At 51.5% G+C, this 22,049-nt stretch overlaps 1 protein-coding gene across 7 annotated transcripts in view; it reads left to right on the top strand.

The window, feature by feature from the left end:
• CDK5RAP2 (CDK5 regulatory subunit associated protein 2) overlaps nucleotides 1-15,153 on the top strand; it is a 175,095-nt gene extending 159,942 nt beyond the window's left edge. For all 7 annotated transcript variants that reach the window (XM_045082319.1, XM_004775639.3, XM_013047364.2 and 4 more), the window contains 6 exons: nucleotides 421-498; nucleotides 1,527-1,792; nucleotides 3,601-3,744; nucleotides 10,545-10,671; nucleotides 14,548-14,594; nucleotides 15,058-15,153. In XM_045082319.1, coding sequence (XP_044938254.1) covers nucleotides 421-498; nucleotides 1,527-1,792; nucleotides 3,601-3,744; nucleotides 10,545-10,671; nucleotides 14,548-14,594; nucleotides 15,058-15,114 — 719 coding nt within the window. In that variant the 3' untranslated portion in view covers nucleotides 15,115-15,153. The remainder of the gene's footprint in view (nucleotides 1-420; nucleotides 499-1,526; nucleotides 1,793-3,600; nucleotides 3,745-10,544; nucleotides 10,672-14,547; nucleotides 14,595-15,057) is intronic.
• The last annotated feature ends 6,896 nt before the right edge of the window (nucleotides 15,154-22,049 follow it).

Raw genomic sequence — 22,049 nt, 5'->3', positions numbered from 1 at the left:
CATGGTTCCAGCCTCACGTCCCACCGCGGCCCTGCCTTGCACCCTGGGCTCAGCCTCCCACCTGCTTGACCCGCCCCCCCGCCCCCCGCGTCCTGCTGGTTCACGCCTCTGTGCCTTTGCACCTGCTCGTTCCTGCGCCTGCTTTACATTCTCTCCTCTGGGCTAGCCCCTCCCCAGGACCCCACAGCCCCATGCTTCCCTCCCTTAGTCCTGGCCACCTACCAGTGAAGCTGCCTGTTTACTTGCTGGACGGGGGGTTCTTCCAGAAAGGACGCTGGGCCTGCTCAGTCTTGGTGCCTGGGGTCCTGCTGAAGGGATCCTAGTCCTGTTGTGTGTTTGATACGTTACTGTATTCTCATTCAGTTCTTTCTCCAATACCAATGGCAGTTTCTTTTCTGTCTCTTGTTTTGCGTCTCGTAGGAGGTGACACGTGCCCCACGGCGAGAGATGATTCCTGTGACCTGTTTGATTCCACACGGGTGGTGCCGCCACGATCAGGTAGAAAAGCTGAAGTCCGGGTTTCTCCGGTAGGGTTGGCTTTGGCAGTAGGACTTTATAAATGGAATGAAAGGGGGTCCCTGGTCCCAAATCAGGAGAGTGTTTGTCAGGATTTGGGGCTTCGTGTTCTCAGCATGTCTAGCTGGTGAGCTCCTCCCTGACACCAGTTTATCGGTTCCCCAGGGTTACTGACCTCAGCAATATCACTGGGTCCTTGTTGCCTCAGATGGAAGTGTGAGCACCTCAGTGTGGCGTTAAGGCGTCCCGCGTGCGCCCCAGTGGGCCCGTCCCGCCCTGTCCTCCTACATGGATGTGACCATCCAGAGGGGTCCCCATCCTGCAGATGGGCTCACACTCTCCTCTCGCTGGGACCGTGTGGTGCGGCTCCGTCCTTTTCCAAGCCACCCTTGTCCCATTCTCTGCCCGTGCAAATCCTCCTTCCGCCCTGAGACTCATCCCGAATGCAGACTTCCTGGTGCCATGCCTTTCCAGAGGCCCCCTTCAGAATTATTCATCTGTACTTGCGTTGATGCAAAGGTAAAAGCAACAGGCTTTACCTCTGTTCAGTGTAATTCTTGCCGCTTGTTCAACCAGCACAATTGTTGCTTCTCCTAGGAAGCCTTTCCTGATCTCTCTTCCTGCACAGAGAATTGATTATTTCTTCCTCTGAGCTCTGGCTCTTCGTCATCGTGCTGTTACACCTCCCGCGTGGTGACTGATTAGACCGTGGGCTCATGGAGTGCAGACACTAGCTTGATTCGTCTGTGTAGAGCAGGGGTCTTTGCAGAGTGGGTGCCTGATAAGTGTTGGTTGAATTGAATGGAGCTTCTCTCATCAGACGAATAAGGCCAGGGTAGGGGAACAGACAGACAAGGTCCCAGGCCACTTTCCCCTGTGCTGTGACGGTGGCATTTGGGCCTGAAGGCCTTTCTCTGTCCTCGCACCTGGCTTCAACATCGCCGAACGCAGCTCATCGAACACAGGATGGTGCCCCAGATGGCTCTGACGTCTTCCCTCTCATGTTGTAGCTTCAGAGACTCCTCCGCTCTCTGGAAATGACACGGACTCCCTCTCCTGCCACAGTGGCAGCTCGGTCACCAGCAACCCATGTGTGTCCCACCTGGTTGCTGGCCACCGCCTGTGGGCCAGCACGAGTGGCTGTCACGTCCTGGGCCTGACTGGGGACTACGAGGCCCTGTGCCAGCAGATTGGCCAGGGCCAGAAGCTCTTTGCTGAGATGGCCCTGCAGATCCAAGAGGCTCCCCGGCCCGCAAGCCCAGAGCTGGGACCAAAGGTAATCTGACTGACCGCCGGAGGGAGTGAGGTTGCTCACGGGGAGCATTAAGTGGAAGGGGCCGCCTGAGGGCTTTGAGAGGCAAAGGATGCCTGCATCCTCAGTAAGGCCCTGAGAAGAGGGACCAGGAAATGGAGCCCACGAGAGCTCAGAGGTCAGGTCCAGTCTGGGGCTGTTGAATGGGAGGAGCAGTTACTGAGGTCTGTACTCTGTGTTCGTGCGATCTCTTCCCTGGGGTCACTCCTTCCTGCCTCATCCTACTGGATCCTCCTCACTTTAAAGTTACCTTTTGTTGAGGACCTGAGTGCCAGGTGCTTGTCATAAAGTTACTCACTCTCTTCCTCCAGGGGTGGGGGTCACACTTTCTCCGTCCTCCCAGACTGGACCCAACCACCAAGCTTCCGTGGGTCATGTTTTCTAGTCCCTCTTCTCAGTCCTTACTGAGGCCCCCGGCTTCCTGGTGCCTGATTGGCCTTTTTGTTTTATTTTCTTTTACCGTACTGTAAAAGTCATTCTGTATTTTACATTTCACTAGACAATAAACTTTAAGAGAGCAGGGATAGTGTCTCTCTTACTCAATGTTGCATATTTACTACCTCACACAGGGCCTGGTGTGCACTTAGTGCCTGGTAAATGTTTGTTGAATGAATTAGTAAATGCTAATAGGATTACTGTTCTTTTCTGATCATAATCCTTATTATACAAGAACATAAAAACATCACATAGTGTTCAGTGCTTAATATTTTGATATGTACATATATACACACTCTTTCGCTCATTCATAAAGTTTAGTAAAACTGACTCCACATGAATTTCATATTTTGACTCTCAGTTAACATAGAAGCAATTTTCCTATCCTATTCAGTATTTTTCTAGAACTTTTGTTGGCTGAAAAATAAGCCAGTATGTGGCCGTAACACCACTTATTTACTCTTTGGCCCATATTTTCGACATTTAGGATGTGGCAAGTGTCCTTGTAAACGGATCGCTCAGGGCATCTTTGATTAGTTCATCAGGGGTGAATTGCTGGTGTGGAAGCTCCCAGGTCATGAGCCCTTCAGGGCTCTTGGTGAGAGTTATTGATGCATTACTGTCAAAAATCGGTGTCCCCGTTGGCAAGTGAGAGGATCTCACTACACCATATTCTTGGTGGAGTGATTTTATTTACAAATGGTTTTTTGCCCATTTGACAGCTAAAAGGAGGGCATCGTTTTATTTTGTAGTGATTTTATTATTTGTGGACACAGTGCTCTTTTCTTCTCTTTTTAAAATGTTTTGTGTTTCCCTTCTCTGGCTCCTGCGCTTGGCTTTCTCTTGCCCTTGACATCCCCCAGTTAGGGTTCGCATGTGTCGGCGGAGGGTGAGGGACACTTTACGAGGCCCCGACTTCATATTGGCAGTGCGTAGAGCTGTTTAGCAGGGGCTGCTGAAGGCAGAAACGTTCATGCTGCACCTCATGTTGCACCATTTGCCTTCGGGAAAGGCTCTGTGGGTGGAGCATTGCCAGTGGCCCTCCGTGGACCCTCTTCCCTCTGCTTGGCGTAGTAAATACACTTCGCGCAGGTGGTTATTAATCATGCTTATTGATTGGGCTAAAATCACCACCGAAATTCTCTCATAATCTGTGATTCATCGGTCTTTAGGAATAATAAATTGGTGTTGTCTGGCACCAGGCTCCTGCCCAGCATGTGGGCACAAGCCTACGGTCTGGAGATTTATGCTGCCCGTTACAGCTGGCTTGTCCATAATCTTTTTCAATTGCATGTAACAACCTTCTCTCCCCCCTCACCTCCCCGTCCCTCGTGCAGGGTCCACACTTGGCACCTCTGAGCAGGTTCGTCACCAGTGTGGGCACAGCCAAGCTGATCCTCGAAGAGGCTGCGCGATTATTGACGCTTTTCTGGAGGGTCTCACTCCCCACAAATGGCCAGTGCACGCTTCAGTGTGAACAGGTAGGTGGTGATACGTGGACCCCGAGGCTTCGGGATGCCACTCGGGCTTGTGTCTCAGTCTCCAGCCTGGGCAGATGTGCTCTCAGTTTGGGGAACACGTCAGAGGGAGGGGGGAGGTGCCGTGTTTAAGGGTGACGTGTTAGGCACTGTGCTGGCTGCTTCAAGGTGTTCTTGCCTTCTCCCCTGGCACTCCTGTGGGCTCAGCCTGTGGTTCTGACCTGACCATGGCCCCACTCCTAGCTTGTCTTTGTGCAGGGAAGTCCTAACTGTGTCTTAACACGGGGAAGCTGAGGCCCAACCGAGGTGACAGAGCCGGTTATCTGAATCCAGAGGGCATGCTTTCATTTTGTAGATTTTAAGTCCTAGTTTGTCCTTGTAGACTAGCTCATTCCCTTCCACTCTAAATCTCTTGTATTTTTGGTGCCTTTCTCTGGACCATCTAATTCCTTTGGTAGCTTTCAGAGTCATACTGTAGGGGTTCTAGTTTCAATCTGTTTTAACTACTTAGAAAGTTTTTTTCTTTTAACTATTGAAAATCATTTCTTATAAAATCATTAAAATTTCCCTCGAAAGCTTGACTTTGCAGCAACTTGAATGTGACCGAGTTAAGAACGGTTGATCCCACAGCCGTCCTCATTCCCATCTTTCGTGGCACAAACCAGGAGTCAGGCGGAGTGGAGGCCCTCCCTGGGTTTTCATCAGCAGGAGACAGCTGGTATCGTGCCACGGCGAGCAACAGCTCTGGTCGTCCGAGAAGCCTCCCAGGAGGAAGAGGAGGAAGAGCAGGCAGATGAAGGAAGGGTTAGAACTTTGCGTGGTGGTCTGATAGATATTGCCCCCTGCATTTATCCAACCTATAAATTTTTGCCAAAGGCCAGCAGGACGGCAGAGGGAAATTTGCATTCCTTGTCGTTACTCATCTAGTCAAACCCTTTCTGACAGCTCTCAGATCTGTCAGCCGTGGCAAAGAGGCAGCAGCGAAACAGCTCTCTCTGCTCGGAAGGTTCTAATGAGCCTGTCCTGTGATTTCCCTCTGGGATCCTAGGAAGGAAGTTTGGGTGCACTAGGCTCGGGGAGGTAGGTAACCAGTCATTTTGCAGGGAAATCATGTTTAGGCCACTTTTAGCCAGTGGGGCCATGGAGAGGAAGAGGGCCCACTGGGTGCCAGACCCACACTGGCCTTTCATTTTCTGCTCCCCCACCGAGCTCTTTCCATCTTAGGCTCGATGACACAGATGCTCTGACTGTCTGTCTGCCCAGGCTCCCTCCTGGCTGGCTGGCTGGCTGGCTTCTTCTCACCTTTCTTGTCTCAGCTTCCATCTTACTTCAGGGTCAGAGAGGGCTCCCTGGTCACCCAGGCCCAGCGCCCTCTTCTGCTTCATCATATGTCGCAAATTATTTATTTGTCTGTTTAATGTCTGTGTCTCTCTGTTTCCCAGGAAGGGCCATGTTTATTTTGTTCATATTTTTTAGTGAATAATAATTTTTTTCTCAAATTCCCAAACAAGTACTTGCCCATGTGATTTTTAAAGCACAATGTGGATGAAACTTGATGCAATGTTTTTGTCCTCAGTGCACAGTAATGTCTGTTAAATAGATGGAATGTAGTTCTTCTTTCTTTTGTGTGTGTAAATATAAATTATAGTCACATCCATCCCCCCTGCCCCCCACCAGGAGACTAGTCCGGGGACTGGCCAGTGCTTGTGATGACTCACCCTTCTTTCCAGGCGCTTCTTATATAATTGATTATGCTCACTTTAGCATCATAGAATTTTAGAGCCAGAAAAAGGACCTTGGAGTCAGTCTGATACAGTTGCTGGTATATACAGACCCCCTGTGATGTGTTAAATTGCCTCAAGCCACTTTTCTGTCCCTGCCTATGTTTCATACAGTGCCTTTTTCTTAGTGTGAAATGTGTGTAAAGCAGATTTACAAGTTTTCACCCAGGAACCCCAATGGTTTTTTTTTTGTGTTTTTTTTTGTTTTGTTTTTTTATGACCTAGGGTTTTCTCTGAGTGTCATTAATTTGCCTTTTGCATTTAATATGCCATCCCCTGCAATCCCTAGAATTACTCTGGGAAGTGTGTCTCATCTACATTGGTTTATCTAAGAAAGTTGTGGGACGAGATACAAATATATATACATATTTGTTTATAAAAATTTTGTTTAACTGGAAGGTTAAACATAATAAGAAAACAGGCTACTTGTAGGGTTATGACGGAAGAAGAGGGAAGGGCATGGATAGCAGATTTCTCTGTAAAGATCTCGTTTTGTAAATTTGATGTTGAAACTGTGTAAATGCTTTAAATAATTAAAAATAAATCAAAATGGGAAAAAACAGTTTCTTAAAATCGGTAGCAAAATGAAACAAACCTTACTATAGATACAGTATTGAAGGCATACCCATGCAAAAAGGAAACATTTCAAGAATAAAACATAGTAATTTGACTATATCCCTAGAGAGAAGTACTCTAAGGGTAAAAAGGACTGAAAAAATGTTTTAATTGTTTTCAGCGATGATACTGTTAATGTGATGTTGGTACTGGTATTTTAAAACTGTTAAATTTCTATTGCAGGATAAAACAAATATCTAAGTAGGTTAAGATTTTTACTATCAGGGAAGAGATAAAAATTTAAAAACAAAGAAGTAAAAATCCTGCCATTTTTGATTTGGAAATATCAATATGTGATACATTTCCTATTAAAAACACTTACGTTTAGTCTCTAAAAATGTCCACTCCAGTACCAATGAGCACCTCTAGTGCCAAATTGTGGTTTCTAAATACCTTTTCCTACTAATAGGAACCAGTACTTTTTGGAGAAATGGTTTGATTCTAGGTCGGACAGGAAATGTACAATATGAGTGTAGAGCATCTTTTCATCCTGGGGGAAAAGAGGGGAAAGGGGGAGTAATAAAACTTCCAGATTTTCAGCAGTTCTCAAATTATGGTCCCTGGGCCAGCGGCATCAGTGCCATCTGGAAACTTGTTAAAAAGGCAAAGTTTAGGGCCTCACCCCAGACCGATTGAATCAGAAAGTCTGGGAGTGGGCCCCATGGTCTGTTTTTATAAGTCCTCTTGGTAGCCCTGAGAACCACTGGATTGAAAGAAACTTAAGAGACCTATCAAATGCAAAATGTGAAGTTCATTTGGATTCTAGTGAATTGGACCAGTTGTTCAAAAAATATGATGGGCTCAGGGAAATGTATCTCCTGACATACATGGTGATACTAAGCAATTTTCATTCTTTAACCCACTGAGCCACCCAGGCGCCCCCTTTTTTTTTTTAATATTTTATTTATTTATTTGACAGAGATCACAAGTAGGCTATTTAAGTACAATTAACATATAATGTATTGTTTGTTTCTGGGGCACAGGTCTGTGATTCATCCGTCTTACATAACACCCAAGGACTCATTATATCATATGTCCTCCCCACTGTCCATCACCCCGCCGCCACCCCCCCACCACCAAGCAACCCTCAGTGTGTTTCCTGAGATTAAGAGTCTCTTATGGCTTGTTTCTATCTCTGGTTTCATCTTGTTTCATTTTCTTCCCTGTAATCCCCTGAATTGTTTGCTAAATTCCACATATCTGTGAGATCATACGATAATTGTCTTTCTCTGACTGACTTACTTCACTTAGCGTAATTCCCTCTAGTTTCATCAGCATCATTGCAAAGATTTCATTTTTGACGGCTGCATAATATTCCATTGTGTGTGTGTGTGTGTGTGTGTGTGTGTGTGTGTGTGTATACATATATATGCATGCGCATACACACGCGCACATCACGTCTTCTTTTATTGTCATTGTTCTAGGTGTGGTGACAATGTTTCTTTCTAAAGAATATTTTTTCTAGAACTATATACCAAAATATTTTATGGACATGAAATATGATAGGCTTCTGGGGATGAGTTTAAAAATACTTGTATGGATGGGCAGGGGTGTAGGTGAAGCAGGTTTGGCATTGGTTTGATAATCACTAAAGCCAGCAGTTCATTATCCCATTCTTTCTACTTTGTGAATGTTTGAGATTGTTCAGTATAAAACAGAATTCAAGAAGCCAGCTCCAGGAGGCAGGCCAAACATTCCTGATCAGTGAGTGGCCTCCTGGAAGGGACATGGGTCCCAGCTCTGAGCGGGGATCTGTGGCCTGAGGGATGAGTTCCTCTGTTGGGCTCTCCTCAGTGTCAGGCACTGTGCTGTACACACCCCATCTCCTTTCATGCCTTACAGGAGCCTCCAGAAAGGGAGGTATTATATTACCTTTTTCCAGTTTCCAGACCTGAGAACTGAAACTTCCTTGCTTTGTTGTCATCACAGCTGGAAGGAACCGAGCTGGTCTTGGAGCCCTCTTGTAAAAATTAAGATTTTTAGTTCAGAGGAATAGCAGACATGCAGAATAATAATGCCTCGTTTTAGGTGCTGGATAGAAGATGGACAGGGTGTGTTGGGAGTACAGGAGAAAATATAACCTACCAGTCGGCAAAGGGTCTCACAGCACCTACTCCGTACCAGGCACTAGGGGTCAGAGGGAAGACTTGAGTCTCAGGAGAAGCAGCAAACAAGTAAATGATCAGTTAACTTCAGCACAAAATGGGCAGTGACGAAGAAAGGACTGGCATAGCGAGTGCCCAAAGGAGCAGTAACCAACCTAGGCTTCTGGTAGGGAGGAGTCTCAAGGAACGCTTCCCGGAGATGTTGCCCAAGTTGATTTTTGACAGAGGACTAGAGGTCAGCCAGGCAGGGGTGAGGAAACCATGGTCCGTCCTCAGGCCTCATCCCCTCTGCATCTCACTCTAGATGAATGCGGTCGGAGGTGATCCCAGTTCTGCAGCTGGCTGTATGAGAATGACTGCCCCAGAATGTGTGGTCTAGGAAGCCGTGACCTGAACACAAGTCTTTGAGGGCTCTTAGCGCGAGGAAGAGAATCAGAGAAAACCTAAAGTTTAAATTAGTTCTGTTTGGGAAGAACAGCTGACGTCCTTGTAGCTGACACAGTTGGCTAATCTTGAAAGTAGGTTAAAGCAGGGAATCAGGAGATGATACATACCTTAAACAGCGTAGTTTAACTGAAAACAGTTAAATGCACATTCGTTTGCCTTTCTTTTGATGTGGGGCCAGGGCCTTTTCTTTGAATGTGGGTCTGCTGGTGAGAATTTCACATCTCCTTTCTTTGATAAACCACATCCATAATGTATGTCTGTCACTTCCGATTTTTGTTTCTTTAAGATGAAGAAAAAGTGTAGACACTTGTAAAGCAACTCGAATACAGCGTTCCTCTAGACTACGTTCCTCCCACACCCCTCAGAGTTGATTCACCCACACCTAATTTGCCAGAAATGTGGTTTTTAGTGACTTGCCTTTATCAGGTCTTTCCTGAGGCATATGTTAGTTTTCATACAACCAATTCTCTTTCCATATACACATTTCATGGGTTTACTTAATGCTTAATTAAGTCCCATAACTGATTGCAAGTGCAACTGCCATAAACAAATTTGGGAACAAAGTAAAGTGGGGTTCCTTGTAAGCGGGCAGCCCGACGTCTCCCCTTTGGGGAGCAGAGGTCTTTCCCTGTCACGGGCTGTGCCAGCATATCGTATGGTCGGGGGGGATGATGAGCAAGGAGTGTCCTTAACTCTGTGAACCAGTTCAGCGGAGACTGGCTAAGGGAGGCTGTGGGGTGTGTATATTTCATGTTAGAGGCCTGGGAACTCTGGCTTGCCACCCGTCCACTCTCCCCACACCTCTGAAGGATGAAAGCTCACCAGGGATCATACTCTCCTAATCACACTTTTATATTCTCTTTTTAAAATTTATCATTAAAATTTTTGTTTTAATGAGCATTATAGTTTTTATAAAAAAAAACCTCAAACAATTCTGATAAATTTTTAAAAATGAAAAATAAAACTTCCAAATCACATCTCAGAGATAAGTCACTGTGAACATTTTGATATTTTCTCTTTGTTCATCACATGTTTTAGACATCACATACACATCTGCAGATATAGATCTGTGTATTCAGTTTTATGAAACAGGAATGCCTGGTATACAATAGCAGTTCTGGGCTCTTTCTGTCACTAATTATGATCTTTCAACGTCAATAAATAGAGTTCTGCAACATCATTTTTTTAAAAGATTTTATTTGCGAGAGAGAGAGAGAGAGTGAGTGAGGGGTGAGGGGCAGAGGGAGAAGGAGAAACCGATTTCCCCCGCTGAGCAGGGAGCGTGATGGGCTTGATTCCAGGACCCCAAGATCATGACCTGAGCCAAAGGCAGCCACTTCCTGATGAGGCCCCCCAGGTGCTCCTCCAACCTCATTGTTAATAGCTGCAAAATTATGCCATTGTATGTGAGTACCGTGATTTCTTTATGCAGACCCCTGTCGAAGCAAACCAGGTTGTTTACTGGTTTCTACTAAGAAGGCGCGGAGATGAGCACCCAGGAACCCAGGCATCGTCTATACCCACAGAGTTATTGCTGGGGGTACACGCCCGAGCATAGACTTGCTGGATCAGAGGGTTAAGCGCATCTTACAGTTTGGTTAAGTCTTGCCAGCCGTTCCGCCTGCACCATGCTAACTGGCAGACCCACCAGGCTCGTGAGTGCTCGCCCCACACCCTGGCCCCGCTGGATTTTGCCTGGTTTTGCCCGTCCGACCAGCAGAGAATGGCTTCTAGTTTCCATTCAAATATTGCTGTTAGTAAGGTTGAGCATCTTTTTGTGTGTGTTTTAATTCTCTCCTATGTGATAGGATATTTTGTGTTCTTTGTTCATTTTTCCAATTCCTTTTCTCTTGAGACTGGAGAAATGAAGGCAGAGATCACCAAACTACACAAAAAGCTGTTTGAACAAGAAAAGAAGTTGCAAAACTCTGTGAAGCTTTTGCAGCTGAGCAAGCACCAGGAAAAAGTCATCTTTGATCAGCGTAAGTGAGCGGTTGGGGGCGGGCCGCCGTGTCTGACCACTTCACGCCTCTGAGGACTAAAAACCCCGTCCTGGACACCCACTTGGGAGCCCAGATCACCTGTCATCCTGCCTCCTATTTATGGGTTTCCTTTCATACTTTGTCCTTTCTGACCTGCAGACAAATAAATTCACTTAACAGACCTCAGTGGAGAGGCCACGTGCTGCCAGCCACTGTCCTCTTGTTGGGGAGACAGGTGCATGGCGTGTGCTTTGACAGGAGTGTGTGTGGGGTAGGGTCTCAGGGAACACTGAGAGGGGCGTGGGAAGAGCGTCGTGCTGTCCTGGAGGGTCTGCTTCTTGGACACAGGGACAGCTGAGCTGAGTTTTCAGGAAGGAGTGGGTGTGGGTCAGGTGGAAAGGGGGCAGCATGGACAGAGGCAGAGAGGCAAGAAGGAAGTTCTTGTGTGTGAGAAGCCTACGCCTGTTCCCGTGGCTGGAATAAGATTGCAGGTGGAAGGTTGAGGCGGGAGGGGTCGCTGCGACTGGAGCTTGCTGGTGGCTGCTGCACTGGTACAGGCAGGCCAGAAGGAGGGCCTTGGCCAGGCCACAAGGCTCCAGGGGGAGGGGATGGTTTTGAGAAATATTTCTCAAGGCAGATACGGAAACTCAGGCTCAAAGAGGCTAAATAACGTTTGTAACGGCAGCGCTCGTTCTGATCCAGGAGCATCGGAGATGGTGGGAGCAGATCCTTGTCCCCAGTAGAAACCTGCAGCACTACTGCACCCCGAGTGTTTAGAGGAGTGGCAGTTGCCTAGTTTCTGCCTGTGCCTGTGGGCATCACAGCCCTGGCCGAGCCTCGTTGTCCCCTATCCCTGTCCCTGTTCTGGGAGGGCCGCCGACCGTGGTGCTTTCCTCTGGAGCCGCCAGCCTGCCCCGTGCTGCTCTCTTATCAAAGGCCTACATTTCTGGGGCATTTCTGAGAAGCACAGAACATAGGTGGTCGTCAGGGAGTTCTCCTTAGCCACGCCGCTCCTACCCCCCAAGCCAGGTTCCTGGAGGGGAGGCCATGGTTTGGGCAGACAGAGGAGCCAGCTCTGACCGAGTGGTGGCTGTCATGGGGTTCTGGCCTGGGTTTCCTTCCCATCACTCAGAGAGTAAAGTGCTGGCGGGGCCTCTGGGGAACAGTGCCAGTCGTGGTCATGCATGAGGTGGCTGTGGAGCACTGGGTTAGAGCCCCAGGGTGGCGGGGATGGGAAGTAGCAGTTTTGCACAGCCGCCAAGTCCCTGGATTCTGCAGTGGCGTCTCTCTGTGGCAGCCCCCAAACAGTCGTGGGGCACGTGAAATTCACCTCTCATGCCGGTGAGGAGATTTCGGGAGTGTCAGTAGGTCCAGATGGGCAAGCTTCCGTGGTGGGTCCCACCTCTGAGCCCTGTGTCAGGGATCCTGGAGTCCTTAATGAGCACAGATCAGATTTCTGCACCCCTGTGTGACCTGGAATAAATGACTCCAACTCCCTGACCTTCTGATTCCTCATCTCTAACCAGAGACTATAACCCCAGAGGACTGGGGCTGGCCAGACAGGCCTGGGTTCTAATCACAACTTAGTAAGAAGTGCCTCAGTTTTCTTATCTGTAAATTGGGTTGGTAATGATACCTAAACTTTACTGTACTCTTCAGGAACAGAGCACGTGCCCAACAAATGCTAGTTCTCTGCCTCCTTTTTCCCATGCATTCAGCCTGGAGTCTCTGTGTACAGGTGGCAAACCATTCATAGAACCACAAAAGTCTCAGACCACTGTCCCCACTGACGCAATGTCACCCATCTCCGTGCCTTCAGCGCTCAGCTCAGAGCTGGGTGAGGGGTTGCCCAAGGTGGCCCAGCTGGTGGCCGACCCTGGCTTGTACTGACTCCAGTGCCAGGCTGCTCCGGTCTGCTCCTGGCTCTGAGGGATGAAGCGAAAGTGGGTATAGTGTCCCTTCCTCTGCCCCCTCCCTTCCTGGGTCAAGCTGAGCACCTCGTCTGGTCCCAGAGTCTGCAGGGGAAAGGAAGGAAAGCTATCACAGTGAGACCCAGGGACCCCTGCCATTCCCTTGTCATGTGATTGGGAACCATGGCTTCCCCTCCAGCCTCTGATCCAGGGATGCTGTCCCCACAGGCTTGCAGTATTCCCTGAGGTCACAGTTGGCAAGCTGCCTGTCACGAACTTGACGCCGAAGCTGGTGTCTTCCTTGTCAGCCCTCTGCTGAGGTGGGAGCCCTGCGTGGAGTTGCACAGTCCTGGGTTCGAGTCCCGCCTCAGCACTGGGCACGCCTGGATTTGGGATGAGCTTGTTACTGCTCTGTCCCTTGGGCTTCTCCTGGCAGCAGGGATTTCTGGGCTCTGGAAGGTGAGCAGTACTGTTCAGTTGTAAGGCCCTTTCACACTTGGGGCAGGCGAGCCTTCATACTTCATGGGGAGTCTTGTGCTTTTGGTACTTCTGGTCCCCTTTTGGTATGACTTTAAACCTCCACACCTGAGGTCCCTAATCTTTTCTGGGTCACTTGCGCTTTCGCAAGTCTCGGGGGAGGTAGGAGTTCTCTCCAGAACGCATCTACCCAGACACATGCAAAGACCCACATGTGGTTTCCAGGGATTTAGGACCCCTCCTAAGCATAATCCCGGATGCAGGTGCAGAACCCGTGCCCTGGAGCGGGGGGGGGTGGGGGGGGTGCAGAGAGACAGTGGGCACCTCTGAAATCGAATTTGGCCAGTTAAAATCGAAGCCCACACTGGCTGTCTTTCTCCTCCCTCTCCCCCCGCCCACCCTGGTGTCCCAGATTGCAAACAGACTTTGTTACTTCAATGGAAATTTTTTGTGAGGCAAGAAATAAATATTTTCCCAAGGCCACCACATGGCTCCTGTTCTAAACGAGCCATTGGGGAGTGGCGCCGTGTGTGCATTGATGGGGAGTCTGTTTCATCCTTGGGCACCATTGGCCAAAGGCCCAGTTCCAGAAACCTTGATTCTGTCTAACCTGGGGAGCCCGTGGATTTCACGATCCTCACTGAGGCATGTTTAGAACTGACCCCTGACTGGGCCAGGAACCGCTTCAGTGGCGGCTTTCCCGCCACTGCTGGTGGATGTCCGGGACACGAGAAGGATTCAGGGAGGACGCGGTCTCACTTCACAGTTGCTGCCCTGAAACGCAGGCACCTGCTCTCTCCCGGAGCTTCTGAGACACTGGGCATCTGCCTCGCACACAGCTTAGAGCATCTGATCCGTGGAATTCCTGGAGTCCTCCCGTTCAGGGAACCATGCCAAGTTCTTCTCCCAGCTAAAGGACACCTAAGGAGGAAAAAATGCCCAGAGTTCCTGCTTTCCCCCAACTGATTCAAAGTCCTGCTTTAAGGGTAAAAATTGACTTGTTAGAACTACCTGCGACCCTTGCCTTGGGCCTTGGCACATGGGCTTGCTTGGAGTTAGGCAGACCGCCTTCCCAGAGCTGTGCCTCCAGAGGGCCTAGGAGACCAAAGCGTGTGGGTGCCAGTCAGGCCCAGGCCTCTGCCCACCATCGCCTCTCAGACCCATAGATGTGAGCCCTGGGCTCATGTGGGGGGGGGCTGGGCACCCGCAGGCCTTGCCAGGCCTGTAACATGGGCTGGTATTGCTGTGAGTCTGTGGCTTAGCCTGACCTCGAAGAGGTGACTCTGGTCCACCATGGATTCTTTGGTCTTGGAGTTTGTGATGGGCGGATGGAGCCTTGCGCACCTTTCTCGGGTCTGGACGCTTCGGGCTCGTCCACACGTCTTCCTGACCCATTTGGGCTTCAGGGGGTGCTTCCTCCCTGCAGCTGGCTTTTACACCGTCTCCCTGAGAGTCTGTGTCTAACAGTCCCTTCTTTCTTTCTTTTCAGTGGTCGTAACCCACAAAATCCTTCGGAAGGCCAGAGGAAACCTGGAGGTAATGCCCCTTTGAGTTCTGTTATTGAAAGCCCAATTGGGGCATGGGGGATGGGCACAGGGCAGGACAGGACTTCTTTTGAAAAATGAAGCTGAAGGTGACACCGGCCGCAGCTCCTCCACAAACAGTTGCGGTTTTCCACCAGCAGCACATAAAAGGTTTCATTTTATCATGGCGTGGTTTCAGGGCTTATTCTAATTATTACATTTGTTTGCTGTTTTTATGAGTGAGAAGTACAGCAAACAGCACCTGGCACGTAGTAGGCATTTGATAAACATCTCTCGAATGAGGGAATAGAATATGATCTCATGGGCGCTGGGTTCTGTAAATATTTAGTGATTAAACAGTGTGTCTTTGAAAGTAGTTTCAGAGTAACAGTTCCGCCTTTAACTCTGCTGGGGGTCTTACTGCAGAAGCCCTCCGTGGGGCCTAAAATTCTCCTTTTCTCCCTCCCTTTTCCTAGCTTAGGCCCGGGGGTGCCCATCCAGGAACATCCAGTCCCAGCCGACCAGGCTCCTGAGGAGAAATTCCAGCCAATAAAGCTTGCGGTTCCCACTGAGCTCCCGCTGTGGCTTTGTTACAAGTGTGCTTTCGATTTATTGAGGGAAGAAAAGGACTGTCTGGCTGAAGGAAATCTGCTTTCCACTTTGTGTTTTCTCTCCAAAAGTTGGTTTAAGGGGCGTCGTCAGACAGCATTCGGGTGCCTGACTGCGAGGCTTCGAGCAGGCCCCAAGCTCTGGGGCGCTGGGCCCTTGACCTCGGGGCTGTGGCCTCACTGTGGCGGCCTCGGGTCCACCTCAGACTGGCTTCGTGCTCAGCCAGCCCTGCGATGGGGGACCTCACTGAATGAGTCCTTTTGACGTGGTGGTGCAGTGACTCCGTGCAGAACCTGGAAGCCCGGGTCCTGAACTCCAGAGTGGGACAGGCCGGGGTCTAGGGAATGGCATGGCCCTCGGATGCCTCCCAGGCTCTCCGCTAAGGTCCCTCGGGTGTCCAGAGAGGAACGACGCCCTGTGGCACAGCCAGGCTCCGGTGCCTGCGCTGACCAGTGCATGGTCGCATCCCAGGGCAGTCCCCTGGGGGATGCCTTCCCAAGGAGGAGAGATCCAAGCGAGGTCCAGAGCGGGGACTTGTTATTGCAGTGTCCCCAAGATGACGGTGATCTTTCCATTCCATTGTCCCATAACACTGCCTTGGGGTTTGCTCCAATCTTGTCATCGACCTTTGTGGTTAATCATCCTCTGTCTTTGTCCTGAGCTTCATGATGGTCCGGGAAGTAAGCCGGGTGGGGCTCAGCCCATCCGCAGAAGCCCGCCATGCCCCAGAGGGGCAGTGGCAGCCCAGGTGCGCCCAGCCCTGCTGGCAGGATGGGCTCTGCTCAGCTCCGCTTCTTCTGCCTCATGGCCCCATGCTGCCTCCATGCCCGCGAGCAGGCAGGCGTCCTCAGAGCAGCCTGCCGTCGGAAGCATGGTGAATCCCCACGCCACCTCCCTCCGGGCCTAGGCCGACCGTCATCCCGCAGACTTCAGTGTCCGTGTGGGGGACGCGTCACCTTGCCCTTCCTCCCCACCCGCTCATTCTCACACTTTGCCCTTGAACCATCGCTTCCTCTCCGTCAGCTTGCTTGCTCCGGGTCCCCTCCTCTGCTTTGACCTCTTGGAGGTCTTTGCCTACCCCTGGGCTCCTTGTCTTTTTAGTTCCCCTCCCGCCAGGTTTCTCGAGGCTTGCCTCCCATGTCTGAATCCCTTTTCCGCCCTGTTATATTCTCGTTGCTGCCCCGCAGCCCCGCGGACACGACGATGACTGAGATAACTGTGTGAACCAGGGGCATCGGGAGTGGCGGGAGCCCGCGCTGGGGGGCAGGGACTCATGCGCAGCTGTCCATGAACACAGTAACTCAAAGCAAAGTAGATTTTTGCCGCTCAGTTTAGATTCGGGCAAAATATTCCCAACCTTGGGCTGGTGAAGGCCCTCCCTCCTCCTGGTTGGTTTGGGCTGGATTCAGGCCAAGAACAAACTGCAATAAGGACGATTTGGACCTTGGAGAAAGCTCCGTTGTCCCTGGTGAGTTGATTTCCCCAGCAGCTGAATTCAGGAGGCTGTGTCCCTTTCCCCGGTGGCGAGATTAATCACGTGAGCCGAGGACCTGCACCTGAGGGCCGCCGCTGCAGGGGCTAAACATATAGAGAGGGAGCGGGAGGGGGGAGGGGCACAGGGCCTGCAGCTCACCTGGGAGCCCCCTGCTCACATCACCTGGCCGGGAGCCCTGAGGGTAATCCCCACACTCCCAGGCCAGTGCCCACTTTTAACAGCAGTGGCAGTGCCCCGCCTGATCTCATTAATCTGCACCACCCTGCACATTTCACAGATGAGAGAAAGGAGAGAGTCCCCTTAGTAAGTCAGGATTTGAACCCGAGTCTCAAAACCTGTTCTCTGTCCTGTCCTCTGATGATCCTGTCTCCCCAGGATGTTATCTATTCAAAAAACTGCAGCCCTTCCTTACCTTCCAAACCAAAGTATTCTCACTATCCTTCCCAACAACACGTCTCTCGGTGACTGGAGAGGAGCCCTGGAGACCCACAATTGAATTCCTCAACCCAGCAGCCCCGAGAGCCACTTGTATAGGGGCTGGGAATGGGAGGAAGAGTGATCTTGTTAATAAGCTCTCAGCATTGTGGAGGCAGACCTGCCTGGGGGCTGCCGACCCTGCCAAATTGCCTCTTCAATCTTGGCCATATTTTAAGTCTAACTCAAAAATTCAATTATCAAAATTACTCATCCCATCTTCTGAGAAGCCCAGGGCTCTGCCTTAGGGCCAGACGTGTTTGCCTTTTGCCACAGAGGAGACCTTCCCGACTCACTCTGTTGGTGCCAGGTGGGCTGGGTATGGGCAGGTCAGGAGACCCAGGATCTTGTCCTGGCCTTCGGGGTCTGAGTAGAACCTGCCCTCTGTTCCCTCATCTGCAAGATGGTGATGCAAAAAGATAAAGAGTGTGGCTGACCGTATCCCAGACGCTGGCCACATCGCTGGGGTTTGCTTGTTCCTTTATCTCAGCGAAGATTCTGCCTTGGGGTGGCTGCACATGCTGGAGTCACCCTTGTCACCACCTTCTTCCTCACCCTTTATATTCCATCCACGATCACCACCACTCTGTCTCCTTTCCTTCCATTTATCTCCATCTTGGTTCAGGTGACCATCATCTCTTGCCTAGATAACTTGCTGGCTTCCTAGTTGGACTACCCACATCCAGCCCTCCCCTCCCCAAATGCCCCCATATGCCAGCTAGAGGGGTTCTTTAAAATGCAAAGCTGATCATATTATCTCCATTTAAAACATTGAATGCTTCCCACTGCACTTAGCATGACCTGTAGGCCCTTGGTGCATGGAGTCCCGTCCATTCCTCATTCTCCTCCAGTGGCCCACCCTCTCAGCTCCCCATGCTGCAGCCTCATAGGGCTTTCCTCTCTCCAGCCACAGGACCTTTGTACATGCTTCCATCTGCCTAACATGCTTCCATCAACATCTCTGGCTTTTCTTGTCTCTCTGGCTAGTTGGCTCCTATTCATGCCTCAGAGCCTTGTCAGGGAATTCTCCATCAGGAACCCTGTTACACACTATCTCAGCATGGTTCTGTTTCACAGGAACATAGCCACTGTTGTGATGGATTGTTCGCGTGTCGTTTTTTGGGTTATGCCTCTCCCTGTCAGTAGCTAGAAGGTCGGTGAAGGCACAGACCGGTGTGATTTGCTCCCCACTCCAGTCCTAGTGCCAGCCACAGGGGAGCCAGTATATTCAGTCCCCAAACGTTCCCAGGGCTTCTCTGATGTCCTTTTGGAAGAAATTAGTCTGGTGGGAAGAACAGATGACTAAAAATGGCAATAGGAAAGCCTTGTTCAGGGGGGGACCTGGGGGCCACGCTGTCTTTATAACATTATCTCATGCAGTCATGGGACAGACCTGTAGGGGAGCTGCTGCTTTTTCCAGATGAGAGCCTAGGTTCCGGAGCGGCCCTCCCGAGGTCATGTGGCCCGTAGTCGGAGCTGGGAGCTCAGGTCCCCCCACCCCCGGTGTGCTGTGTGTGGGTGGTTCAGCATGGCAAGTGCCCAGATGGCCTGGGGCGGCCCCTGCGGGATCCACACTGGCAGTGTCTAGAAGGCTCCTGCCAGCAGATCCCAAGTCCAGCTCCATCCCCGGCTTGGGCTTCGTCTCTCCATCCCCAACAGGAGATGGGGAGTGGGAGCTGCCTCTCGCTCACCCCTCTAGGACTTCCGTCCTCCTGCCCTTCCAGCTCTGTCCGTCTGACCCCAGCTCTGGGGAGGCCGCTGCCCTGCCTCTGCCCAGGGGGCCTCGCTGGGCACGGTGGGCCCCTCTCCTACCTGAGCCCCACCTTAGTAAATGCACAGTGGCAAAGGGACACCTTCCCGTAGTCATGTCCTTCTTAACAGGCATTTACATGAGGGCTTAATTACAGGTTTTCAGGCTTAGACCCTCTATTTGTACTGGCGCCACTTTCTTCTGCCAAACAGAACCACATGTGGCTGTGGCCACGCAGTGGTAATACTGCATGGCCAGTGACGGCAGATGACGTGGAAACAGAGCAGTCCGCCCTGGTTCTCCAGCGTGACCTTGGGTTGGGGGTCATGGACGCTGACAAGGCCCAGTGGTGGTGGAGGCCACTGGCTGGAGATCCACCTGGAATGTGTGTGACTCCTGCCGGGCCGGTGGGGTGGGAGACGTTCACCTTCTAGCACACGATCAGCTCTGGGAGGTGGTGATCAGTGACAGGAACACGGGTGCCCAGGAGGGAGTCTCCCCACAGCCCTCAGATGTGACCGGGAGGGGGCCCTGCGGTGCCAGGGGTTTGTGAGGTGGGAAGGGGAGGAAGAGGGGTTTCCAGGCAGAGCAAACAGCCTGGGAAAGGCTTGTGCGTGGTCTGCTGGCCTTGCCGGAGCTTGGGATCTGGTCGGCAACAGAGAGAGGACAGGTTGGAGGTGCCATGGGAGGCGGGCAGGCTTCGTTGGACGGGATGTCAGGCAGTGAGGACACACAGAGGGATCTGTGTGTGGGGAGGATGGAGCCAGCCGGGGAGAGGGACCGGGGCACCAGGAGGCCGGGATGGGGGGCAGACTGAGGCGTGTGTCCAGGCCGGTGTCCTCACTTGGGCAAGGCCGGGTGTAGGGAGGTGGGGTGGATTTGAGCCACTCTGGGGGACTCGGGGACTGCTGAGCTGACTGAGTGGGGCTGTGTGTGGACCCAGGCGGGTGAGGGTGAGGGCGAGGGACAGGAGGGTCAGCGCCTCCGGGTCCGACTATGGCCATGGTGTGGCCTCATTCTTGGAGAAGGGACAGCACTGAAGTGTGCTGACGCCGACTTTGTCCTGCGAAGAATGCAGGATGTTACAGGTAGGGGATGGGGAAAGATGCCAGGTGGAAGGAACGGCCTGTGCAAAGGCACAGAGGCCACCAGGACCCCCTGGTCGTGATCTGCGCTCAGGGTACCAAGCGTGAAGTTGGATATGAGCGACCCAGGATTCAGGCCCCGTTTCAGCGTGGAGGAACCAGTGGTGCCGGAAGGAAGATGAAGGGGAAAGCCAGAGAAGAGACGGTGGGGAGAAAAAGGCTGGGAGTGAGGACCCAGAGCAGCTCCACGACAGCGGGGCCCGGCCCAAGGACTCTCGACCCTGCTCTTCTCGCTGCTGCTGTGGAGAGGCTGATGCCGGGGCAGCAGGGGGACAGGCGGACAGTGGCCTGAGGTGGCCTCCTGGGGACCTGCTGGGACTCCTGTTGGGCCTGCTGACTCGGGGTCCCGCCATCAGGTGGCCCGGACACCCGGCTGTGGGCAGCTCTTGCATTGGAGACAGGACCAGGATGGTGGTCCAGGCAGCTGTGCGGAAATGGCCTGTTTCAGCTCCGTGGCCTCCTGGTTGCCTGACCTTGGGGAGGGCATCTGAGCTCTCCCAGCCTGTTTCTCATCTTTGAGATCAAGATATTAATCCATCCTTTCTCCTCCCGCCTTGGGAGTTTCCTGTCCCCTAACCCTTCCCCTCTCCCCAGGGCTGCCCTTGGCCTCTCGCTGCCTCTTCCCAGCCAAGTGTACCCTGCTCTCTCCTTAACCTCTCTTGTCCTCTCCTCTCCCTCCCCCCTCCTCCTCCTGTGACCGGGGTGAGGGCTGCGGCCTCCCCGTGGGCCTCTCTGCCTCCTGCATCCATCTGGTCTCTGTGGATAAGAGCGTATCAACCAGAATCCCGAGGGTCCTTTCACTTCCTGGCTTGCACACCTCCCAAGACCGAGCTCCTGTTCCTCCGTGGCATACAGGCCCTCCCCTGTCTGATCCCTGCCTTCAGCTCCCATCTCTCTGGGCTCCTCACTGGTGGGACGTCTGCCCCCACCCAGAGGGGCCCGTCCTCTCACACTCCTCACGGCCCAGAGGCACCTCCTCTTCCCCTGCCGAGCCAGGCTTTGTGCGTGTCTCCTGGACTGAAGTGCCCGTCTCCCACCCCCCTCAGCCTGACTCCACACATCCTTGAAGATACCCTCAGGCATCACCTCAGCCCCTCACGTGTAAGCCTCAGTTTATCCCCCTAGAAAATGGGCACAATCCTATAGTTGTCACCTTGTAACTGGAGACAGACTTAGGGTTTTAATGGATTGCAAGCAGCTGCGTTAACAGACTATCCAAAGAAAGGGCCTCAAATGCTGATGTTACCTTGACTGCATTAATAGAGGTAGAGGTAGAGTCCAAATGAGAGGTGAATAGTCTTGTTCTGTCCGTGACCCGTCATAATGGGCGGTGAGCCTTGTGATCCTGTACCTCGCTCTAGGAGAGATATTGACAAAAGGGACTCCATCATCACTGGTCCTTCCCCCCGGGCTCACTGAATTTGTTTTTCACTCATCAAACATGTATATGCCAAACACTACACAATACATTGTCACATTTAATACTATAAACAATCATGTCCTTTACATAAAAGAGGAACTCCCAGCCTGTTTGGTATTGTCCTAAGAAAGCAATGCCTGGGACAGACGGAGCATTGTGCCACGGAGGGGTCCATTCTGGGCTCCCCAGAGCTTGTGAATCTTTACATTATGTGACAAAAAGGAAATTTACAGGTGTGCTTACTGTTAAAGACCTTGAGATGGGGCGATCATCCTGGATTATCCAGGTAGGACACAGTAATTACAGAGGTTCTCAAAAGAGGAGAATTGTTCCCAGCCGTGGTCAGAGAGAGCTGTGAAAACTGAAAAGGGTCAGTGAGCGGGTGGCTTTGAGGGTGGAGGAAGGGCCCTGAGTCAAGGAGGCAGATGGCCTGGGAAGCCTGGAAAGGCAAGGAAACAGATTCTTCCCTAGAAACTCCAGAATAGAACACAGTCCTGCCAACGCCCTGATTTTAGCTCAGCAAGGCCCACGTCAGACTTCGGACCCACAGAACTGCGGAATAAATTTGTGTTGTT

This window comes from Mustela putorius, unplaced genomic scaffold, assembly GCF_011764305.1.
Source record: "Mustela putorius furo isolate JIRA1106 unplaced genomic scaffold, ASM1176430v1.1 tig00000596_pilon_pilon_pilon, whole genome shotgun sequence".
Taxonomy (NCBI): Eukaryota; Metazoa; Chordata; class Mammalia; order Carnivora; family Mustelidae; genus Mustela; species Mustela putorius.
Note: the sequence above shows the minus strand (reverse complement) of the source record. Positions and strands in the feature narration are given on the sequence as shown.